Raw genomic sequence first — 25,968 nt, 5'->3', positions numbered from 1 at the left:
AGATGGACACAAGAAGCTGGAGTAACTCGTTTGGGACAGGCAGCATGTGTGGGGGGAAAAACACCTGCAGATGCTGGTTTAAATTGAAGAGAGACACAAAATGCTGGAGTAACTCGTTGGGACAGGCAGCATGTGTAGGGAAAAAAACACCTGCAGATGCTGGTTTAAATTGAAGAGAGACACAAAATGCTGGAGTAACTAACTCGGTGGGACAGGCAGCATCTCTGGAGAGAAGGAATGGGTGACGTTTCCCTCTGAGCACTGACAGCAGGCGTGCAGCCAGCGATGACGCAATGCCTCGGTGACGCGGGGTGTCACGTGGGCGGGCTGGTCGCGTGACCCCGGCTCCGGCTGCCGTCGTCCTGCATTTGTCGGTTGGAAGCTGAGGCGGCGGGGTTGGGCCTGGGCGGCGAGGAGGAGCAACGACCCACACACCTCACAGGGAGGAGACCGCGCCAGTGTGAAAGATGGGTCAGTGCGGGATAACGTTGTCTAAAACCGTGCTGGTGTTTTTAAACCTGATATTCTGGGTAAGTAGGTCGGCCGGTCGGGGGGTGGGTGGGAAGCAAGAAGGACTTACCGTCCGCTAAGGAAAGGTCTGCGCCGTCGCCATGGCCGTCAGCCGGTGCAACCTAACCTGATGACCGGAAGCCCGAAAGGGGGCGTGATTGACGCGGCGCCGGGCGCTCTGATTGGCTGGGCCCGCCGTTGCGAGGCAACGAGGGCGGGACTATCCACGGCGTGAAGTTTGGGTGCACGGAAAACCTGTGGTGATACAGCTGTGGCTGGTTGTCAGGCTGCCGCACGGTGGAGCAAAAAAGAAAGAGACTAGTCACAATAAATCAGGCTTTATTCTCTTCGAATTTTATCTTAAAACCCTTTTATAGATTTACATTTTAGTATTTTTGAGATCCAAGTATTTCTCATACATTTTCTTTTTTAATTCTCCAGCATTTGTCCCTGCCTCGCTTCATTGCTGACTGCTTTAAAGAATCGTATGCAACATTTCAAAGAGCTGTATTTAGACACAATAAAAACGAAGCTTGACTTCAGTAGTTCACCAGTTTCTCTCCCCCCCCCCCCCCCCAAAGTACAGTCCGATCTGAATATTTACAGCGTTTAGTTTATTTTTGAAAACGATTATCTGTTTTTTCTTCGAGGAGAAATATCCCCCATGTTCTGAATGGGAAGGGAAGATGTAAAATCTTGGATGGAAATAGCTCTGGCCAGCTCCCTTTTAAATGATTCATATGCCAAGTTAGATATAGTTACTGGGTAATTCGATACAGTCTCCCATTGTATTCATTGTCTCAAGGCTTCAATAATGTAGAAAGAGTCTTTATTCAGATGAAATTTCTAATCTAAAACATTATTGAGATGCATATTCAATTTAACACCAGTTAATAAAATATTACAATTTATAAACAAAACATCACTCATTGCAGTTTGAAAAATAGCGTAGAAGTGTGAGTGCCAATTTGTATTTAGTGTCATTCACCCTTGGGTGTCTTTTGACTGTATCTTGTGGATCAAATTAAATTGTTAGTTTAAAATCAAAATGCCACAGATGCTATAAATCTGGAAAAATAAGCAAGATTTTATAAATATTCAGAACAGGTAGTACTTTGGGGGGAGAGAAACTAGTGAACCAAATGAAGTCAAGCTTCATTTTTAATTTGTCTAAATACTGTTCTTTGTAATGTGAAAGCTGGTTAGTTGCATATAGCAGATTTGGCATACTTATGGTTTAATCAAGCTTCAGTCACCTTGAGTCATGTTTCTACAATTTAGAAGGATAAAGGATAATTTGCTCAAAACTGTAATGAAGGGTAATGGATAGTAATATTATAGCACTGAGAAATGTAGCATTAAACCGAGAACTGGGTGGGTAGCTACAAAGATTTGGGAAAATTTGGGAAAATTTCCACAAGTAGTTATTAATGCAAAGTTGTTAATTTAGTCTTTTTGTCAACCAAATATAGTACAAATCTTTGGTGAATAATCACCATGTGGTGTTGGGTCACAGATCAGCAATGGTACTTTTGAATGGCAATTGCAAAGGATGACGAGGTGGAGAACTAAAGTAATTTTTGATGTGATGTAGGAATTTAAGACCACATTTAGAACACTGAAGATTTTTTGTCTCCATACCTGAGAGTGGGTATACTTTCTTTGGATTATGTGCCTTATAGATGTATAAGCCTGATTCCTGTCATTATGGAAATTTGGCCTATGCTCAGTGAAGTCGAGGCGAATGAGATATGATTTCTTTGAGGTATGCAAAATTTTGAGAGGGATTGGTGAGAGTCGATGCCAAAAGGCAGTTTCGTTTCAATGAGGAGTCCAGAACTAGAGGGCATAGTCTTGGGACTATGAAGAAGAGAATTTCTTAAAATAGTCAGTTGTAAATGGATGCAAATCCCTACCCTAGAGAGATGTGTTCAGTGCCTTGAAGACGTTAAAGGCTGGGGGGGTCTGTAGATTTTCTTGGATACACCAATATGGATATGGGGTATGAAAATGGACTTGATTCACAGAGTCAGAAATTATCCTTGTAATGCAGAGTAGTTCTCAGGGACCTCTTGCATACTCATATTCGTGTTCTTGTGTTCTTGAAAAGTTTGTGCTAAATTATTGAATCCTACTATCCAACTGGAAATGTTTAATAACAGCATTTTTGATCTGAAACATGGGATTGGAAGATTTAAAAGCATGGCATTTAGAGCAATGGGAAGTTTTGGATAATATCTTTAATTGGTCTTGTTCCTGAAATATTGAAAATTCAAATCCCTTGGCTGAAAACTTTCAATGGCTTAGGTATGTTTTTATTTTGGAGCTACTTATTCAAAATATTGTGAAGTTATGCATATTCAGAAATAGTAGTGTAAGAACAACTGCAATTGCTACATTTATTGATGGAGTTGGCTAATATAGAAGATCAGGAATTTAACTTGAAATCCCTTTAAATGTCTTTGAACCTATATAAGTGGTCCATATAACAATAGAAGGAACTAATTATCCTTTATGCTCTTCATTTTCAAGTAGATACATTTAGCTGAGCCTTATTTTAAGTCATGAAATGGAACTGACCATGTTTAGAATTAAGTCTTCTGAAACAAATTCTGTTCAATATACCTTTTTTCATTGTACAGGTAAAAAGAGATTTTTGTCACACATAAAAATTAAGTGTTAATCAGATAAGCAATTAGCATATGCCAAAACTGAGCGACACAAGCAACTTCAGATGCTACAAATAAGACACAAAGTGCTGGAGTAACTGAGTGGGTAATGCAGCATATTTGGAGAACATGTATCGGTGAAATTTGAAATGTCACCTGTCCATGTTCTCCAGAGATCCTGCCTGACCCGCTGAGTTTCTCCAGCACTTTGCGCCATAATTGATTCCTTTTCCTTGATAGTTTTAGAGTTGATCTAAAATATGCTGTCCTCGTGCCAAATCCATTCATTCCGCTCACCCCTACATTGCAGCATTTAACATCACCAGCATCTTGTTTACTCTTTATGGAATTCAACATTTTAATCAATGCAGTGCAACAGGAGATATTGACAACAATGTTGGTCAAAACTGTTGGTTTTAAGATGCCTCGAGGGAGCAGGACGTTGGGTTAGCCTATTGAAGATGAGATTTTGACTCTGTTGCTAGCCAGATGATCAAGCCGAGTTTTAATCATTCCATTTTTTTTGCCTTTTTTGGAAGTCAATAGTGATCAGGAGTAATCTGCCTTTGTGCCTTCACAGCAACACATTCCAAACACCCTTCATGGATAGTGGTGCATGGTGCATATTGTTAGATGGTTTTGCTCGTATTGTTTCAGATTCATGAGACTCCTAACCTAGCCTCTGTGCATGGGTATATAAAGCCAATGACTTGTTGCATAGCTTGTCATTGGCTTTGAGCCTAGAAGGGATTTTTACAAATGATTTGTTTAAAAATATATAGAAATTCACAGAAATATCAATGATTTGATTAAAAACGATCACGATAAAAGCCTAGCTGATACTTTCAACCTAACCCAGAGAAAACCCATAATCTCTTGCTGCTATTACCACAATAAATCTGCACTGATTAGTGATCATAGCGCAACAATAAAAAAATTTAAAATGCTGGAAATACTCCGATAATATCTTCAGAGAAAATTTGGTAATGTTTCACATTGATGCCCCTTGTTCTGGTTGTAAATAAAGTCATACTGAAACACTCAGGTCAGTGTGGTTGACGCTTATTCAAGGTGCTTTTTTGCATTACAAAAGTTAGAGCCACAAAATAACCATAATATTTAACTATACTGGATAGCATGCAAAAATTCTTTCATTTGCATCTCGATACACGTGACAATAATAAACCTATACCAATATGCAGCTTGTATGGGCTTTGACAATTTCTTATACCCTATCAACCACAAAATAGATTCACAATTTTGCAGCCCAGAACATCTGACTTGACATTCAAAGTTTGCCTTTCCCTTCTTAGAAACTCATGTTGCCACTCTAGTTAAATTAGTTTTCTTTGTTTCCCTGTTTTAGTTCCTCCCCATATGTAGTTGTTGATAATTAACATTTTCACAAATATCTGCAAAATTAATCTAATTTAACTTGAAATCCCTTTAAATGTCTTTGAACCTATATAAGTGGTCCATATAACAATAGAAGGAACTAATTATCCTTTATGCTCTTCATTTTCAAGTAGATACATTTAGCTGAGCCTTATTTTAAGTCATGAAATGGAACTGACCATGTTTAGAATTAAGTCTTCTGAAACAAATTCTGTTCAATATACCTTTTTTCATTGTACAGGTAAAAAGAGATTTTTGTCACACATAAAAATTAAGTGTTAATCAGATAAGCAATTAGCATATGCCAAAACTGAGCGACACAAGCAACTTCAGATGCTACAAATAAGACACAAAGTGCTGGAGTAACTGAGTGGGTAATGCAGCATATTTGGAGAACATGTATCGGTGAAATTTGAAATGTCACCTGTCCATGTTCTCCAGAGATCCTGCCTGACCCGCTGAGTTTCTCCAGCACTTTGCGCCATAATTGATTCCTTTTCCTTGATAGTTTTAGAGTTGATCTAAAATATGCTGTCCTCGTGCCAAATCCATTCATTCCGCTCACCCCTACATTGCAGCATTTAACATCACCAGCATCTTGTTTACTCTTTATGGAATTCAACATTTTAATCAATGCAGTGCAACAGGAGATATTGACAACAATGTTGGTCAAAACTGTTGGTTTTAAGATGCCTCGAGGGAGCAGGACGTTGGGTTAGCCTATTGAAGATGAGATTTTGACTCTGCTGCTAGCCAGATGATCAAGCCGAGTTTTAATCATTCCATTTTTTTTGCCTTTTTTGGAAGTCAATAGTGATCAGGAGTAATCTGCCTTTGTGCCTTCACAGCAACACATTCCAAACACCCTTCATGGATAGTGGTGCATGGTGCATATTGTTAGATGGTTTTGCTCGTATTGTTTCAGATTCATGAGACTCCTAACCTAGCCTCTGTGCATGGGTATATAAAGCCAATGACTTGTTGCATAGCTTGTCATTGGCTTTGAGCCTAGAAGGGATTTTTACAAATGATTTGTTTAAAAATATATAGAAATTCACAGAAATATCAATGATTTGATTAAAAACGATCACGATAAAAGCCTAGCTGATACTTTCAACCTAACCCAGAGAAAACCCATAATCTCTTGCTGCTATTACCACAATAAATCTGCACTGATTAGTGATCATAGCGCAACAATAAAAAAATTTAAAATGCTGGAAATACTCCGATAATATCTTCAGAGAAAATTTGGTAATGTTTCACATTGATGCCCCTTGTTCTGGTTGTAAATAAAGTCATACTGAAACACTCAGGTCAGTGTGGTTGACGCTTATTCAAGGTGCTTTTTTGCATTACAAAAGTTAGAGCCACAAAATAACCATAATATTTAACTATACTGGATAGCATGCAAAAATTCTTTCATTTGCATCTCGATACACGTGACAATAATAAACCTATACCAATATGCAGCTTGTATGGGCTTTGACAATTTCTTATACCCTATCAACCACAAAATAGATTCACAATTTTGCAGCCCAGAACATCTGACTTGACATTCAAAGTTTGCCTTTCCCTTCTTAGAAACTCATGTTGCCACTCTAGTTAAATTAGTTTTCTTTGTTTCCCTGTTTTAGTTCCTCCCCATATGTAGTTGTTGATAATTAACATTTTCACAAATATCTGCAAAATTAATCAAATCAAAAATCTGCGTTTTTAATAGCAAAAACTTGTTTCATTAAAGGCACAATTAAAACTCCAAAGCCTGCTTAAATTGGCACAACACTTTGGAAAGTATTTAGGCAGGTGACAAAAAGCTTTGTCAATGTTTGGGTTTCAGGAGCATCCTAGAGAAGGGAAATGGTTTGGGTGGGAAATTCAAGAGTTTGGGCTCTTGGAAGCAGAAGCACAAAGGTGGAGCAATTATAAAATAGTGATTTTTGTTTTCCCCCCCCTCTGTCAGTGAAATCTCCTGCAGCCTTGTACTGGTCCAATTCTGACCTTTTCTTTATCCCCACTTAAATTGCTGCACTATTGCCCACAGTACTTTCAGCAGTCAAGCTTTTAAAGCTGTAGAATTTCCCCATTAAGCCTCTCTGCTTCTCTATCTTTCTCTCCTGAACACGAGAGAATCCACTACTTTGTACAAACTTTTCATCATTTTCCTTAATGCTCCTTTATGTGATTCAGGTGCACTTTCAGACTGGTGTGATTCATTAAAAGTATGTAAGCATGGGTGGTTGTCGTATCAGTTTCTCCTGATTTAGACTTTCCTGGCTTGACAAGGTAGATCTCTATGTGCACCATTTGGGCACATTATCAAGAACTGCCTTGTTAGAAATGTCTGGAAATTCAGGGGCCATTGCTAACGAAAAGAGGTTCTTTGTTAAGAAGTCACAAAGATACAAAGCTTGCACATTTGTGCTTATTATGTTGAAATACAAGGATAGCATTTACACAATAAAGATTGATTCTTGGAAAAGGAAGGCACAGAAATTTAATGGTAAAAAAAGATGTAGACAGTTCTTAGAAAAAGCTGAATTTTTGGTTATGCCTCTCGCATAAGCTGCAGTGAATTCTATTCCTGCTAGCTGGACTGAAGTTTCTACCCCATTAACATGGGATCCCCCCCCCCCCCCCCATTCCTTTTATTAACCACTTCCCATAAATTATAAATCTGGTTTCATTAAAGACATGAATTCATTTTTTTGTTTCTTTCATGTATTTTTTACCTTCCATTCACCACTTCCCCATTTTTCCTGTTTTGTTGAGATCAACGATGGCAGTATTTTGAGCTAAAGCTTCAAATGGATTTGAAAGCTACCTACCATGTACAGGCAGTAGTATGATTAGATAAATAAAAGCTTCAGTGTGTATTTTACATCTGAACTTATTTGTTCCTCTTGTCATACCCCTACTAATACTGTACGCCCATACTACATTCAAAGGCAGGTTTAACCGGTTGAACCATGTATCCAAGTTTTGGTTGAAGTACGTGTGGCCGCCTAAACAACTTGCCAGATTTGTACTCCGTGTCCTAACTGATGAATGCAAACATGCCATATGCCTTCCTTATCACCATATCCTCTTACGTTGTCATTTTCATGGACTAATGAACATGGATCACAAGATCCCTTTCAATGCTCCTGAGGCTCCAGCCATGTACCATATATTTTCCTCTTGCATTTGATCTCCAAAAATACACCATCTCTCACTTGTCCAAATTAAACTCTCCCTGCTTCTTCTCCACCCTAATTTCCATCTGACATATCCTACCTGCGTTCTTTGACAACCTTCCCCTGCAATTAATTTTTTTTTAAATTACATATCTTAACTTCAGACAAAAGTAAAGGTTAAGAATCATTATTAAATATGCCAGATGCACTGAAGAAATGCAAAACATGAAATGCTTTTGAGGGACCTGTTATAATATCCTCCAGTAATTTCTTCATATTTAGTTGATGACGGAGGGAAAAAGAAAGTGGCAGAATCTTGAGACTTCTATTCAGCAGTATCAAAAGCTACAGTGTTGTTAACTACAATGTAAGTTATAATCGATAGCATTCAATTACGTGATCAAAGCTCTGCATTGGGCTTATTAATTTTGTGGATGTATAGACCATTATTCTAAACACAATTTTTTTTTCTTCGCTCTCAATGTAGTATTTGAGGATTTAATATTTTTCTCTGAAGGGCCACATTGATTTTGTGAAGTGACCTTATTCCACACCCCCTTCCCATATATAATTTACGCGATCAGATTTTTGTACATATTTTGATGGAACAGATGTGGCAGCAGAATGGTGGTAACTTGATCATTGGAACCAAAATTGATTTGCAACTATTTCCCCAGGGCATGTAGCCTAATTAAGGTACTGCACTTAAATCCTGGTCAGTTGACTTAGCTGATCTTTTTAATAACACACTTTTAAGCTGGTCTGTGCTGTCTTAGGGGGCAAATCGTGATTGAGATGAATTGCTGCAGCAAAATCGTTTTTTTCAAATTTAGGACTTTCTAATGTTCTGTTCACCTCCTGCTAGATAAAATCTAAGTGTCTATTGGTTTCAAACCTACAAAATAATATTTCTGAGTAGGTTAAAACCATCTTTATAAATCCTTTTTGTTAGTAACTAGCAGTTTAGTTTATTATTGCCACGTGTACAGAGGTATAGTGAAAGGTTTTTTGTTGCGTGCGATCCAGTCAGCAAAAAGACTATACATGATTACAATCATGCCGTCCACAGTGTACAGATACAGGGTAAAGGATACACCATTTAGTGCATGATAAAGTCTGATTAAAGATAGCTTGAAGGTCTCCAAAGAGATAGATGTAAGAATATTATTTTTCTGTGTTTGTGGGGTGAAGTTGGCGACTGAAGAGGAATGTACCAGAGTTTCATGCAATAAAGTCTCAAGACCTTGTGACCTGTTGACCTTGTTAACAGTAAATACTAATTTTTTTAATTTATTTTTGACAAGGTGACATAAAAATACTTTTTCCACATGCGTTAAAACCAAGAGGGTATTGAAGGGAAGAAAGTAGGACTGCTCAAGGATTACAGGAGGGAATTTATGCTTTGAGTCCGCAGATGTAAGCGAGGTACTAAACATGTACTTTAATATTTACCATGGAGAAGAACATGAAGGAGAGTGAGATTAATGTGGGGTGTGCTATTGTAGTAGGGCAGTTTAAGATCAAGGAGGTGGTGTTGGGTGTCTTCAAGAGACACTCTAGCCATTGGCGGCACAGTAGTAGAGTTGCTGCTGTACACCGCCAGAGACCTGGGTTCAATCCTGACTATGGGTACTGCCTTTAAGGAGTTTGTATATTCTCCTTGTGTCGGCAAAGGGTTTCTTCTGGGTGCTCTGGTTTTCTCCCACATTCCGAAGACGTACAGGTTTGTAGCTTAACTGGCTGCTGTAAATTGTCCCTAGTGTAAAGGATGGAACTAGTGTACGGGTGATCGTTGGTCAGCACGGACTCAGTGGGCCAAAGGACCTGTTTCCATGCTGAATCTCTAAACTAAAGAGCATTAAGGTGGATAATTTTCCATGGCCTGATGGGATCTATCACATGTTATTGAGAGAGGCAAGAGAGGAGATTACAGAAGCCTTGACGATCTTTGTATTCTCTAGCCACAGGTAAGGTCCTGGTGGGCTGGAGAATCTATATACTAAAACTCTCGTTTGTTTGTTTGTTTGTTCCTGAACTACAGTCAAAATGGTACAAGATAGTGCGATAATTTTAGGCCCACCTTACTCACCGTCGTCCCTTTGGTGCTAAAGGAAGAAGTTTCATTGAAATCAGTGTTATATTTTTAAAGTTATTCACATTTTAAAGTTTAAATCTATCTCCGAGGGAGGAGAAGGGAGGTGTAGGGAGGAGAAGGGGTAGAGGGAGGAGAAGGGGTGGAGGGAGGAGAAGGGGGTGGAGGGAGGAGAAGGGGGTGGAGGGAGGAGAAGGGGGTGGAGGGAGGAGAAGGGGGTGGAGGGAGGAGAAGGGGGTGGAGGGAGGAGAAGGGGGTGGAGGGAGGAGAAGGGGTGGAGGGAGGAGAAGGGGTGGAGGGAGGAGAAGGGGTGGAGGGAGGAGAAGGGGTGGAGGGAGGAGAAGGGGAGGAGAAGAGGTGGAGGGAGGAGAAGGGGTGGAGGGAGGAGAAGGGGGGTGGAGGGAGGAGAAGGGGGGTTGAGAGGGAGGGGGAGGAGGGGCGGGGAGGAGGAGCGGGGAGGAGGAGAGGGTGCTGCACAAATGCAGGGGAGGTTTGGGCCCAACGGGTCCACTTGATCTAGTAACCAATATTGTTTTTTGCTAAAGAAGGGAAGTAGAGATAATCAAAGAAATGATATGCCGTTGAGTCTTGCATCAGTGGTAGGGAAGCTATTGCAAAGAATTCTTTGGGATAAGATTTGCTCTCATTTGGATGAAAATCGGCAAATTAGGGGTAGTCAATATAGCTTTCTCCAAGGCAGGTCACTTCTCACTAATATGATTGAGGTTTTTTGAGCAGGTGACAAAAGTGATTGATGAGGGTGGGGCCGTGGATGTTGTCTACATGGATTTTATAAAAGTCCCTTGTGGTAGGCTTATCCTGATAGATGCAGGGGATGCACAGTGACTTGTTTGTTTGGATTCAGAACTAGCTTCCTCTTAGACGATAGGCTTGTTGTGCATGTGTGTTATTCTGGCTGGAATTCAGACCAATGTGTTCTGCAAGGTTCACTGTTGTGACCTCTGTTTATGATATATATACATGACTCAGACAACAATGTAGATGGGTAGGTTAACAAGTTTGCAGATGATACAAAAATTAGTGGAGCTATAGAGAGTGAAGAAGGCTATCAACGGATACAGCAGTTACAGATATGGGCAGGGAGATGGCACTTGGGCATTTAATCTTGGAAGTGTGTGTGCGTTTCATTTTGGGGAGTTGAAAGTAATGAGAAAGGAAACAGTTAATGACAAGAGCAGCTCCGCTCTTGCTCCCCCTCCCCCCACTCGCAACAAGGACAGAATCCCCCTCGTTCTCACCTTCCACCCCACCAGCCAGCGGATCCAACATATCATCCACCAACATTTCCGTCACCTACAACGGGACCCCACCACTGGCCATATCTTCCCATCCCCTCCCCTCTCTGCGTTCCGCAGAGACCGTTCCCTCCGTAACTCCCTGGTCCACTCGTCCCTTCCTACCCAAACCACCCCAACCCCGGGCACTTTCCCCTGCAACCGCACGAGATGCAACACCTGTCCCTTTACGTCTGAAGAAGGGTCTCGACCCGAAACGTCACCCATTCCTTCTCTCCCGAGATGCTGCCTGACCTGCTGAGTTACTCCAGCATTTTGTGAATAAATCGATTTGTACCAGCATCTGCAGTTATTTTCTTATACCTGTCCCTTTACCTCCCCCCTCAACTCCATCCAAGGATCCAAACAGTCTTTCCAGGTGAGACAAAGGTTCACCTGCACCTCCTCCAACCTCATCTATTGCATCCGCTGCTCTAGATGTCAACTTATTTACATCGGCGAAACCAAGCGCAGGCTCCGCGATCACTTCGCTGAACACCTGCGCTCGGTCCGCATTAACAAAACTGATCTCCCGGTGGCCGAGCACTTTAACTCCCCCTCCCATTCCCAGTCTGACCTTTCTGTCATGGGCCTCCTCCAGTGCCATAGTGAGGCCTGCCGGAAATTGGAGGAGCAGCACCTCATATTTCGCCTGGGCAGTTTGCAGCCCGGTGGTATGAACGTCGACTTCTCCAACTTCAGATAGCTCCTCTGTCCCTCCCTTCCCCTCCTCCTTCCCAGATCTCCCTCTATCTTCCTGTCTCCACCTATATCCTTCCTTTGTCCCGCCCCCCTGACATCAGTCTGAAGAAGGGTCTCGACCCGAAACGTCACCCATTCCTTCTCTCCCGAGATGCTGCCTGACCTGCTGAGTTACTCCAGCATTTTGTGAATAAGTTAATGACAAGAGCCTTGATGGCGGTGATAATCTTAGGATCTAAATCTATTGTTATTTGAAAGTGGCAACACAGGAAATTATGTAAAGAAGGTGTATAAGACAATAACTGCAGATGCTGGTACAAATCGAAGGTATTTATTCACAAAATGCTGGAGTAACTCAGCAGGTCAGGCAGCATCCCAGGAGAGAAGAAATGGGCGACGTTTCGGGTCGAGACACTTCTTCAGACTGAAGAAGGGTCTCGACCCACAACGTCGCCCATTCCTAAAGAAGGTGTATGGTATGCTTGCTTTCATTGGTCGGGGCATTGGATACAAGAGTTAAGAAGTAATGTTGCACATTTATAAACTTTGCTTGGGCTGCATTTGATGTTTTGAGTGCAGTTCTGGTCGCCTCTCTACAGGAAAGATGTGGGGGTTTTGGAATGGGTGCAGAAGAGGCTGCCTAGATTAGAGGGAATTAACTATAAGAAAGTGTAGGGCAACCTGATTGAAGTGTGTAAAATTGAGAGGCATATGTTGGGAGATTGTCAAAACCTTTTTCCATCAGGTGGAAATGTCACAGACATTTAAGGGGGGAAGGTTTGATGGAGATGTGCTGGGTACGTTTCTTTACGCGGAGCGGTGGATGCCTGGAATGCACTGCCAAGGGTCATGGTGGAAGCAAACATAATAGTAGCATTTAAGAGGCTGTTAAAGAGGCCTTGAATATGCAGGATGTGATGGGTATGGATCACATGCAGGCAGAGGAGAATAATTTAACGGCATCACGTTTGGCAACAGACATTGCAGACCAAAGGGCCTGTTACTGTGCTGTATTGTTCTCTGTTCTATTTTTTAATCTGAATTGTGAAATACGATCTCCAAAAACCAAGGAAAGTTTCTGAGGGTAACTTTGTGTAACCCTGTAGGTCTGATATTGCTTGGTGTTGTTGGTTAAAACTGATATCACCTTCAATGTGAAAGAAATGAGGAAGTATTAATTACGAAGAATAGAATAGTACTGTCCAAGTAATGCTAATAATGTCTTTATAAATCAAAATTGTTGTTGATCAATACAGTAAATTTCTCAACACTTTACCACCCAGAAATAGGATTAAAAATTGTTGTACTTTGAAAGTTGAAGCCTTGGTACTGCAGTGTTATTAAGCTTGTCTGAACATGTCTCTAGCTGCAGAGATCTTGCAGAACTGGAAGTGAAAGCATCCACATGCTGGAAACATTTTTAATGCTGTTATCCAACCAGGGTTTTGTTCTTGGTAGACCTGTGTTGAGATTTAATTGCAATCGAGAGTATTTAAACCCGGATTTCAGTATTAAGAAGTACTAATGTATATTTTGCACTGTTTATGTAGTTGAATTAATTAGCTTCTAAATTACTGGTCTTTGTACTCTTGTGCCAATGGTCACTCTAACCAGACACATATTACAACTTAAGAATCATACAAACTGGAAGATCTATTTAACTGGAGATGTCGCCTGAGCTTTTTCCTAGAGGCAGTTAATGCTTCAGAATGGTTCCATTGATAATTGCCTGCACAGTTGGCTGCATACAATCACAAAGGTGTTCGACAGTGCTCCGTTTGACAAATTGATTTGCAGTGGCCTTTTTTTGTACCATTGAAATTTTTGCTGCTGGTTCTGTCCAGAGTTAGTTTATTGTGTATGCAAGATTTTAGCAGGGTCTGAATTCCTATCCCAAAAGTCCTGGAGCAGTTCAAAAAGGATCCTCTGTCACTCCTTGAGGCAGCAAGAAATGATCATTGGAGCCTTGCCATCATTGGTGCACCCAGTGAATGTGCTTGTGGCTGGTGACTGGGAACCATGTGTTGCTGTTAAGTTGAAATAATCATTGCTCTTTCTGAGAAGATGTAATGGCACAGATGAGAGATTACACTTGGGACTTTCTTGGTTATACTAACCCAGTGTCATACCTCAGTGTTCATTTAAAAGCATCTTGGCTGCCCTCCAGTTTGTGTTCCAGATATTTATTTCCCTTTTCGAACACACTGCTGCTTGTGTATAGTTTCAATGTTGCTGGCTGTTCTCTGATACCTTGTCAGTAAAATGGCTATATACCAAAATGTATACTGATAGCAAGTTCTGTTAAATGCTGCAACAGTAAACCTAGGTGTGTTTGACGCTGATGTCTAAAGTACAGGGATATTTTTGACTCCCATTGAAGCCCGACTTGTTTCAAGTGTAATATTCCATTTTTAAATTTGAGCTTTGAACATCTTTGCATCATTGGATTTTTAATCTCTACATTTTCATAAAGTATTGAAGGACTGTGAACAGGTTTGTCATATGTTTGCACCAAATATGATGTGCACTCAAACTACCCAAGCCGCCTTCCTATTGTACGTTTTAGGTTGTGAAATTCTTTCTTATTGGAACTAAGCAAATGTCATTGTAATAATGCTATTGTGTGGGCAATGTACGATAAAGCAGACCGATTGTTCTAGTTTTGAATTCAAGTCTGAGTGAGTGAATCTGTGTTTGGAGTGCACTGGCATTCTGCGTCTGATTGTTCTCCAGTAAAGCTTAAATACGCACAACCACTAAATGGCCAATGAATGCCTGTGCACAAGCATCATTTGACTTAGATTCCAGAAACACTGCTGTTACAAAGGACCTGTTAATCTGAAAGAGTTGCTACTATACTTGCTACTATTGAGGGCGGCACAGTGGCGCAGCGGTAGAGTTGCGGCCTTGCAGCGTCAGAGACCCGGATTAGGATCCTGAATACGAGTGCTGTTTGTATGGAGTTTGCATGTTCCCCCTGTGACCATGTGGGTTTTCTCTGGGTGCACTGGTTTCCCCCCCACACTCCAAAGACGTACATGTTTGCTTTGGTAAAATTAGAAATTGTCCCTTGTGTAGGATCGTGTCAATGTATAGGGTGATCGCAGGTTGGTGCAGACTCGGTGTGCCGAAAGACATGTTTCCTCGCTGTATCTCTAAAGTTTTAAAGTCTATCAGAAGAAGGAACGGAATAAGATAAAGTAAAATTGAGCTGCCCTGTTTTCTTCATAAAATTGTTTTACAAGGCTATTTTAAAATACTTTTGCTGAAAACAATACTTTTAAAAGAATCTAGAACAGAGATGAGGAAAAACTTTTTTAGTCAGAGAGTTGCGAATCTGTGGAATTCTCTGCCTCAGAGGGCAGTTGAGGCTGATTCTCTGAATACATTCAAGAGAGAGCTAGATAGAGCTCTTAAGGATAGCGGAGTCAGGGGGTATGGGGAGAAAGCAGGAACGGGGTACTGATTGAGAATGATCAGCCATGATCACATTGAATGGCGGTGCTGGCTCGAAGGGCCGAATGGCCTACTCCTGCACCTATTGTCTATTGTCTATTAATCCTGTCTGGCATCTCTCGGTACACTTTGACCTTGGGCCAATAGATTGTCAAAAGGATCGTAGTAACTCAATACCCAGTTTTTAATGTTGCATTATGTTTATACTTCATTTGACCTTCAAAGCATTATTTCTGGTGAATGGATTAAAGATTTATGTTGGATGAAGCTTCAATATCAGCAGCTCGACTAGTCTTGTTCGACAGTACCCTGGGATCAAAGATAACTAACTTTCACTTTAGTTCTGATGAGTGAAAATGCCTGTGTATTAATTTTTTTTAATGTGGTGGCTAATACAGCCAAGTCACCATGTGGTGTTGACAGATCAAGAACAGATCAGATCAAGATCCAAAGGCAACCAAGTCTACGATTACTAGAGACTAGGCTCTGCTTCACAGATTTGGCACAGGCATACATAGACATGCACACCCAAAGCAAACCGGACTTACTCAGACCAAAGCATACAATCTTGCCTGCACACTTTTCCTTGACCCTTGGAAGGTACTGAGGAAGATGGGGTTTAGGTAGACTCTGCAGTTATACTTGCAATCCCAAATAATTCGAGAATGTCGAGTAGTTTTGACAGGTATCAGCAGGAACTTACTTGTAAGAGATCGTTGCAATAGTCTCTTTGAAAGCTTGTTTAAATTCAGTACCATGTGATTGCTGCAAGGGAACATATGCACTGGCAAGTTCCCTGCAAGTTTGCATGCTATACCAATTTCAAAGTTTATCACTATTTCCCTTCGTCAAATTCCTGGAATGTTTTAGCCACCAACGTTTGGGAACATCTTCACTGCAAGGACTGCAGTAATCAAAATTTCACGTCAACAGCATCTTCGCAATTAGGAATCATTGCCCTCGGTAGTCAGTGAGGCCACATGGCCAAAGGAAATCTTTTATAAGGTTTATGGAAGGGGGGGGGGGGGGAGGGGATAGGTTTGCATTTTTAAACCAATTCAAAATTTACTTTATTCGAGAAATAAATATGTACAAAACATGTTCCTCCCAAAACTCCATCTTACTTTCTCGGAGGCTATACATACATTCAATACATACTGTACATTCAATGCACCAATTACACAAAATTATCCCCCCTTGCCACTCATGTGGCCCACTGGCGTGGAATCCCTTCCCTTATTTTGAGGGGCGTCTCCACCACACCCTGCCCCCCATGTCCAGCACAGGGCCTTGGCGTTGGCTGCACCAAGCTTCAGTGCGTCCCTCAGCACGTTCTCCTGCAGTCTGCAGCGGGCCAGTCGGCAACATTTCCCGACAGATATCTCGCTCTGCTGGGAGGTCAACCAAGCTCGCGCGAACCACAGAGCATCTTTCATCGAGTTGATGACCTTCTGTTAAATAACAGCAACACAATAAAAAATGTTAACAAAACTTAACCAAGTTGCCAGACTACAAGAAGGAGGGACACAGTTGAACGTGATTTGAATGATCTTGGTCTAAATGATTGTTTATATAGTGAGAAAATAAACCTTTCGAACAATAAACCTTTGCTTAACCATCGTGATAAAAACAGCAATGCCAAGTCATTTGGAAGGGCAGTTACAGTTCTTTATTAAAATATGAACCGGATTATGATGTGGTTTAGGTATGATAGTAAAAACACCCGAACAACCAGAATATTTTCCATAATTTATATTTGAAAGAATTATGAAATGATGGCAGATGGCGAATCATTGACTATTTGCTGAACTTCTCGAACTCATAAAACATGGAGCGGTGCAGCATAGGAACGGGCTCTTCAGCCCACATTGACTGTGTTTAATATAGTTTAGAGATACCGTGAGGAAACAGATCCGCGCCAACCAGAGATCCCTGCGCACTTTCATTATCCTACGCACACTAAAAAGAATTTACAATTCTACCAAACCAATTAGCCTACAAACCTGTCCGTCTTTGGAATATGGGAGGAAACTGGAGATCCCGCAGAAAACCCACGCTGGTCACGGAGAGAACGTATAAACTTCGTATAGACAGCACCCATAGTCAAGATTAAACCCGGGTCTCTGGTGCTGTAAGGCAGCAACTCTACCGCTGTGCCAACATGCCACGCTTAGAGTCATGGCACAGAAACAGGCCCTTCGGCCCACCGAGTCCGCGCCGTTCTGCACCAATTTTAACCAATTTCCCAAGCAATATCAAACCTCCTGGTTTACATTACCTACAAATTACATTCCGAATTTTTCCTTGGCCTTTTAGAGGACCTGTTCCACAATTCTGCATTTCACTTAATGGAATAAAAAAATAGAAAATTAAACAATACAACACAGCACCAGGTCCCTCAGCCCATACTGTATTTGCTGAACATGATGACGTTCCACAATCTCCTGTGCCTGGAAATTAGCTATTTCCCTACATTTTCTGCATATTCATGTGCCCATCTCAAAAACCTCTGAAAACGCCAATCTTCGTTGTGCACTTCTTAATGTGACTAGAATTCATAAGAGACAACTGGCTCAACACATGTAGTTTCCAGCAATATTAATCAATGAATTCAATATCTGATTCACAAGCATGCCATTGGTTCCTATTACATTAGTAAATTTATAAATATACATCTCCAGTGGCAGATACTTCCCGTCGGCTGAGGTAGAACATTCCTTGCTAATTAGTAATAGTGCATTTAATTACGTTTAAGAATCTTGACTTTGAACCCAAGGGTTTTTAACCAAATTATATTTCTGTATTGGTTCCCTAGACACTGCCTGTCATTGTACATTCAGAATTTTGTTATACATTTAAGAAAAATAAGATTTGATTTAAATTTTTTCCTGAGCGGATCAATATACCAGTTTTCACATTGTTTAATCTCTTCAGAATATTCAGAATTGTTTTCAAATTGTGTACTTGGGTTTTGGGTTGAGACCCTTCTTCAGTCTGAAGAAGTCTCGACCCAAAATGCCACCCATTCCTTCTATCCATCTTTTTGTGTCTATCTTCATTATCAAACTCTGCTTCGATATCATCTAGGTTGTCACTGCAAATTTACTATTACTATCTCTGTATTAATGTGTTTTAAATATTTCAGCTTTGTTGAAATATACAAAATTCTTAAAAAAATCAAGAATGCATGTGTTGGAAATGTGAGATAAAAATAGATTTGGCCCAGATGTGTAGATTCATTCAGCACCTGAGGGAAGAGAAACAGCTAATATTTTAAGTTGGAGACCCTTGCTCAAAATAGGGAAAGGGAAAATAAATTAGGTTTAAATTACAGGGGGATAAGGGGGGCCTGGGGTAGGACAAGAGTAATACCTCTTGATAGGATGAGACCAGAGTTGCCAAGATAATTTGGTAGTTTACATCTCCATCTGGTCAATGGATTAATGAGAGACAAAATGGCCATGTGAAATGCAGGTTAGAATAGTTGCTGAAACCAAAAGAAAAATGCGGAAAAAGGGCAGCAAATCACATAGTGACCATGAAGAGAGGAAATAATAACATTACATGTGGATCGCTTTTCAGCAAAACTAGCCAGTTTTGATACAATCAGAAATAGCAGATTGCCTGAACTTGTTGATTTCAATATTAAGTCCTGAAAGCTATAAAGTACCCAGATGGAAGATGAGATACTGTTCTTCAAGTTTTGGGGCATTGACAACATTGCAGATGGATATCTTGGACTGGATCCTTGTGGGGTTCTTGAGATTTTTTTTCTTGTAGCAATGTTACTGCTATTCCTTTTGGGGTTAGCTGAATGGAGATAACATTTGATTCGGTGCTGGTGCACCACCATTCTATACATAGAAACTTTTTCATGCTTTCATCTGCCCAGCTCAATCTAAACTATCCCCAGAGCCTCAGTCTATGTTCAATCGTGAAGGTTCAAAAATACTTTCCTCTAGTTTTCTCCAATATACACCGACGAGCCAAAACATTATGACCACTGATAGGTGAAGTGAATAACATTCATTATCACAATGGCACCTGTCAAGGGGTGGGATATATTCGGCAGCAAGCGAACAATCAGTTCTTGAAGTTGATGTGTTGGATGCAGGAGGAATGGGCAGGAGTAAAGACCTGAGCAACTTTGAGAAGGGCCAAATTGTTATGGTCAGACGACTGGATCAGATCATCTCTGAAACGGAAGGCTTGTGGGTGCTCCTGGTCAGCAGTGGTGAGTATCCACTGTGGTCCGAGGGAGGACAAATCACAAACCGGCGACAGGGTGTTGGGTGCCCAAGGCTCACCAGGATGCACTGTGGGAAGACGACAAGCCGGTGGAGGGAGTGTGATGCTCTGGGCAATGTTCTGCTGGGAAACCCTGGGTCAGGCCATTCATGTGGATGTCAATTTGACATGTGTCACCTACCTAAACATCGTAGCAGACCAGGTACACCCCTTCATGGCAATGGTATTCCCTGATGGCAGTGGCCTCTTTCAGCAGGATAATGCGTCCTTCCACACTGCACACATTGTTCGGGAATGGTTTGAGGAACATGATGAAGTGTTCACGGTGTTACCCTGGCCTCCAAATTCTCCAGATCTCAATCCGATTAAGCATCTGTGGGATGTGCTGGATCGACAAGTACAATCCACGGCGGCTCCACCTCGCAATTTACGGGACTTGAAGGATCTGCTGCTAATGTTTTGGTGCCAGATACCACAGGACACCTTCAGGGGTCTTGTAGAGTCCATGCCTCGGCGGGTCGGCGCTGTTTTGGCGGCACACGGAGGACCAACAGCATATTAGGCAGGTGGTCATAATGTTTTGGCTGATCAGTGTAGATGACTACGATCTCTTGTGATGTAAATCAAATGGGAAGTTGGGTGGAGCAGTGGCAGATGGAATTTAATCCAGACAAGTGTGAAGTAATGCACTTTGGGAGGTAAAATTCTGTTAGAACATATGTAGTAAATGACAGGGGTCTCAGGAACTTTGATGTACAGAGACCTTGGGGACTCTTCTTGAAAATAGTGACACGAGTGCTTAGGGTGGTAAAATATGATATGCTTATCTTCAATGACCAAAGAAAGCATTGAGTATGAAATTTGTGACATTCTGTTGAAGTTGTAAAAAAACTGGTTAGACTGGTTTGGATTGCCACAATACAGGAAGGATGTGGTAACAATAGAGAAAGTAGAAAAGAAATAGCCAGGATGTTGAGTAAAAACGAAGTGCTGGGGAACTTGGCGTATCAGGCAGCATTTGTGGAAGGAATGGACAGACTCCTGAAAAAGGTTCTAACCCAAAATGTCGACTGTCCACAATGCTGCCTGACCTGCTGAGCCCTTTGTTTTGTTTTTGTTAAGATTGCTGTATCTACTGTTTCTTTTGTTTCCATTTACCAGGATGTTGCCTGGAATGAAGGGCTGTTAGAAGGAGAGATTGGGTAAGATATGAGGATATATGGTCAGAATCTTTTTCCTAGGTTTAAGGTGAGAGGGTAACAATTCAAAGAAATTAAGGAAGGCAAGCTTTTCACACAGAGTGAATAATTATCTAGAATAAGCTGCAAGAGGTGGTAGTGGAGGCAGATACAATGAAAAAAACATTCTAAAGGGCATTTGGACAGGTGCTTGGTTAATAAACTGGTAGAGTGATACAGACCTAATGCAGGCAAATACAATTAGTAGAGATGGGCATTATGGTCGGCATTGATAACGTGGATTCAAAGTGCCTGTTTCTGCACTGTATCATTCTATGATTCTCAGCTGCCTTATTGGATGCTGTTTTGTTTTGTGTGACATTTTTCAAGCTTGAACAGTTTTATGGAGGTCATAGTTGCCATCTGACCCAGTGTTGTGATATATTTGGGGGCAGCTAGATGATAAATGAATGGTTGCCAATATCCACATTCCACCAAAACTATGGCAGACCCAGCGATCGGAGATCAAATAGTTCATAAGAACTGTTATTCTCAGATTTGGCTATTCCAATGAAAAATAACTGCAGAATATTCAATGTGTTCCTATTGTTTCCCACACAGGCGGCAGCAGGGATCCTTTGTTATGTTGGTGCCTATGTCTTCATTACGTATGATGACTACGATCACTTCTTTGAGGATGTATACACGCTGATTCCCGCTGTTGTCATCATAGGGGTCGGGGCGCTCCTGTTCATAATTGGTTTAATTGGCTGCTGTGCCACCATCCGTGAAAGCCACTGTGGCCTGGCAACTGTGAGTTGGTCTAAATGTTATAACTAATAATTTAGAGTAAAATGTTGTGTCTCAAGGAACACAATGTAGCTTTAATATTTGAAATGTTGAAATTTGTTTTGAAACAATCTGACTTTAAAATCACTGTTTTGAAATTAAGATCCTTGTTGGATCAAATATGATTTGAATAACATACTTGGCTTAAATATTGGTTTCAAACTCTCTCAGCAGATAAGATCAATCTGAGGAAAGCAGTGTTTGGGAGAAATGGTGACAAATGAGCCAAGAAGAACTGTATTTTAAATTGTGTTCCTTGTAGGCATGTTTGTTGAGAGACATTTAAGCCATTGTTGATACCATGTAGAAACAAAGAAATGCAGATGTGGGTTGATACACAAAAGGACGCAAAGTGCTGGAGTACCTCGGGCAGCATCTCTGGAGGTGACATTTCGGGTCCAGGCCCTTCTTCAGACTGAAAAAGGCTCTCCAAATGTCTGAAGGTCTCAACCTGAAACATCACCTATCCAGAGATACTGCCTGACCTGTGAGTTACTCCAGCACTTTGTGTCCTTTCATGATTGATTATGCCTTTTTATAAAGTTCCAATTTTTTTTCTCCCTTAAATTTATATTCTTAATAACTCGTACTGAGATGTAATTTCAAAAAAACATAACATTTCTTCCACAAAATGCTGGAGTAACTCAGCAGGTCAGGCAGCATCTCAGGAGAGAAGGAATGGGTGACGTTTCGGGTCGAGACCCTTCTTCAGACTGATGTCAGGGGGGGCGGGACAAAGGAAGGATATAGGTGGAGACAGGAAGATAGAGGGAGAACTGAGAAAGGGGAGGGGAAGAGAGGGACAGAGGAACTATCTAAAGTTGGAGAAGTCAATGTTCATACCGCTGGGCTGCAAGCTGCCCAAGCGAAATATGAGGTGCTGTTCCTCCAATTTCCGGTGGGCCTCACTATGGCACTGGAGGAGGCCCATGACAGAAAGGTCAGACTGGGAGTGGGAGAGGGAGTTGAAGAGCTCAGCCACCGGGAGATCAGGTTGGTTAAGGCGGACTGACCGAAGGTTGCTGAGCGAAACGATCGCCGAGCCTGAGTTTGGTTTCACCGATGTAAAGAATTTGACATCTAGAGCAGCAGATACAATAGATGAGGTTGGAGGAGGTGCAGGTGAACCTCTGTCTCACCTGGAAAGACTGTTTGGGTCCTTGGATGGAGTTGAGGGGGGAGGTAAAGGGACAGGTGTTGCATCTCCTGCGGTTGCAGGGGAAAGTGCCCGGGGATGGGGTGGTTTGGGTAGGAAGGAACGAGTGGACCAGGGAGTTACGGAGGGAACGGTCTCTGCGAAACGCAGAAAGGGGAAGGGATGGGAAGATATGGCCAGTGGTGGGGTCCCGTTGTAGGTGACGGAAATGTTGGCGGATAATTTGTTGGATACGCTGGCTGATGGGGTGGAAGGTGAGAACGAGGAGGATTCTGTCCTTGTTACGAATGGGGGGAGGGGGAGCAAGAGCGGAGCTGCGGGATGTAGAAGAGGCCCTAGTGAGAGCCTCGTCTATAATGGAAGAGGGGAAGCCCCGTTTCCGGAAGAATGAGGACATCTCTGATGCCCTAGTGTGAAACACCTCATCCCGGGCGCAGGCAGAGGAATAGGGGATAGACTTTTTGCAGGAGACAGGGTGGGAAGAAATGTTGTCCAGATAGCTGTGCGAGTCAGTGGGTTCATAGTAGATGTCAGTCACTAGTCTGTCTCCTGTGATGGAGATGGTGAGGTCCAGAGGGAGATGACGGAGGTAGTCCAGGTATATTTAAGAGTAGGATGGAAATTGCAAGTGAAGTGTATGAAGTCAGTGAGTTCTGCATGGGTACAAGAGGTAGCACCAATGCAGTCATCGATGTAGCGGAGGTAGAGTTTGGGGATGGGGCCAGTGTACGTCCGGAACAGGGATTGTTCGACGTACCCGACAAAGAGGCAGGCGTAGCTAGGGCCCATGCGAGTGCCCATAACTACGCCTCTGGTTTGGAGGAAGTGGGAGGAGTCAAAGGAGAATTTGTTAAGGGTAAGAACCAGCTCTGCTAGGCGGAGGAAAGTGTTAGTAGTTGGTGATTGGCTGGTTCTACGGTCGAGGAAGAAACGGAAGGCTTCAAGACCATCCTTGTGGGGGATGGAAGTGTAGAGTGACTGGACATCCATGGTAAAGATGAGGGAGTGGGGGCCTGGAAACCGGAAGTTATCGAGGAGATGGAGAGCGTGTGAGGTGTCTTGGACGTAGGTGGGGAGGGATTTGACCAGGGGGGATAGGATGGAGTCGAGGTAGGTGGAAATAAGTTTGGTGGGACATGAGCAGGCAGAAACAATGGGTCTGCCGGGACAGATCAATTCCACCCATAACCTTTCTTCCATCACTTCATTAAAAGCAGTTAATGAGTGAAAGGAAACAAGCAACTTTGTCCCAGGGTTCTCTTCATCTGAGTTTATTCTACCCTGAGTTGAATTGGTCAATCAGGTTGGGAATCAAATTTGGGATTTTTAGGTTTGTATGTTTTAATTGTAAGTTAAAAAATATTGGGGGAATGGGGTTTCTATGTTGACTATGTTGAATAAACAATGTATGCTTGTGGTTCCATTGACGAGACTGTTAAATTTACTGTGCCTAATGATGCAATACAAGTTTAAGTGAATCATTCCAATGTCAATAAAACTGTGCCCCTGCAAATAAATGCCTCTACATTTGTTATCTTCCCGAACAGTGTAAAGAAAGGAGAACTTTATCAACAGGAGAATGATTATATAAAATATATTTTGAAAGGTGCTGATAATAATTTGTCTTTAAAATCACCTGTGCAGCTGAAAGTGTACAAAGTGCAAATCTTGCTGTGCCAAAACAATGGGAAAACGTGTTCATTGCTCAACTAGGATTGGATGAGTAACATTAGAAAGAGCATTCTCCATACTTGAATTTTGGCATCCACCTGACAGATTCATAGATCTACAACATGGAAAAGAGCCCTTCAGCCCACCATGCCAAGCCATCAATTTACTACCCATTCTAAGCGCCTGTACCCACACTTGTTCCATAGCCGTCTACACCTTGTTCATCTATATATTTAAATGTTACCAATACCCAGATTCCAACCAACCTCTGAGTGAAATATTTCTTTCTCGGATCTCCTCTAAATCTCTCAGCCCCATGCCTGTGCCCTCTAGTTTTATATACATGTGTAATGAGGAAATGTATCCTCCAGTCAACCTCATTGATGCCTCATAATTTTATATTTGTCAGGCTTCCTCCTTGACTCCAAGAAAAACAACCTCTCGGGTCTCTCATTATAGACAATAGACAATAGGTGCAGGAGTAGGCCATTCGGCCCTTCGAGTCAGCACCACCATTCAATGTGATCATGGCTGATCATTCTCAATCAGTACCCCGTTCCTGCCTTCTCCCCATACCCCCTGACTCAGCTATCCTTAAGAGCTCCATCTAGCTCTCTCTTGAATGCATTCAGAGAATTGTCCCCCACTGCCTTCTGAGGCAGAGAATTCTACAGATTTACAACTCTCTGACTGAAAAAGTTTTTCCTCATCTCCGTTCTAAATGGCCTACCCCTTATTCTTAAACTGTGGCCCCTAGTTCTGGACTCCCCCAACATTGGGAACATGTTTCCTGCCTCTAACGTGTCCAACCCCTTAATAATCTTATGTTTCGATAAGATCCCCTCTCATCCTTCTAAATTCCAATGTAGACAAGCCTAGTCGCTGCAGTCTTTCAACATATGACAGTCCCGCCATTCTGGGAATTAACCTAGTATACCTACGCTGCATGCCTTCAATAGCAAGAATATCCTTCCTCAAATTTGGAGACGAAAACTGCACACAGTACTCCAGGTGCGGTCTCACTAGGGCCCTGTACAACTGCAGAAGGACCTCTTTGCTCCTATACTCAACTCCTCTTGTTATGAAGGCCAATATTCCATTGGCCTTCTTCACTGCCTGTTGTACCTGCATGCTTCCTTTCAGTGACTGATGCACTACGACACCAGATCTCGTTGTACATCCCTTTTCCTAACTTGACACCATTCAGATAATAATCTGCCTTCCTATTCTTACCACCAAAATGGATAACCTCACACTTATCCACATTAAACTGCATCTGCCATGCATCCGCCCACTCACACAACCTGTCCAAGTCACCCTGCAACCTCAGACCATCTTCCTCACAGTTCACACTACCACCCAGCTTTGTATCATCTGCAAATTTGCTAATGGTACTTTTAATCCCTTCATCCAAGTCATTAATGCATATTTTAAATAGCTGCGGTTCCAGCACCGAGCCTTGCGGTACCCCACTAGTCACTGCCTGCCATTCTGAAAGGGACCCATTTATCCCCTCTCTTTGCTTTCTGTCTGCCAACCAATTTTCTATCCATAACAGTACCCTACCCCCAATA

At 41.9% G+C, this 25,968-nt stretch overlaps 1 protein-coding gene across 1 annotated transcript in view; it reads left to right on the top strand.

The window, feature by feature from the left end:
• Positions 1-313: 313 nt before the first annotated feature.
• Positions 314-25,968, top strand: part of LOC144610910 (tetraspanin-3-like) — a 51,900-nt gene continuing 26,245 nt past the window's right edge. The window contains exons 1-2 of the mRNA XM_078429900.1: positions 314-530; positions 21,340-21,531. Of these exons, the coding sequence (XP_078286026.1) occupies positions 468-530; positions 21,340-21,531 (255 nt within the window). The 5' untranslated portion in view covers positions 314-467. The remainder of the gene's footprint in view (positions 531-21,339; positions 21,532-25,968) is intronic.

Source organism: Rhinoraja longicauda, chromosome 38, assembly GCF_053455715.1.
Source record: "Rhinoraja longicauda isolate Sanriku21f chromosome 38, sRhiLon1.1, whole genome shotgun sequence".
NCBI classification, from domain to species: domain Eukaryota; kingdom Metazoa; phylum Chordata; class Chondrichthyes; order Rajiformes; family Arhynchobatidae; genus Rhinoraja; species Rhinoraja longicauda.
The sequence above is the reverse complement of the archived record's forward strand: the minus strand, read 5'-3'. Positions and strand labels throughout refer to the sequence as shown.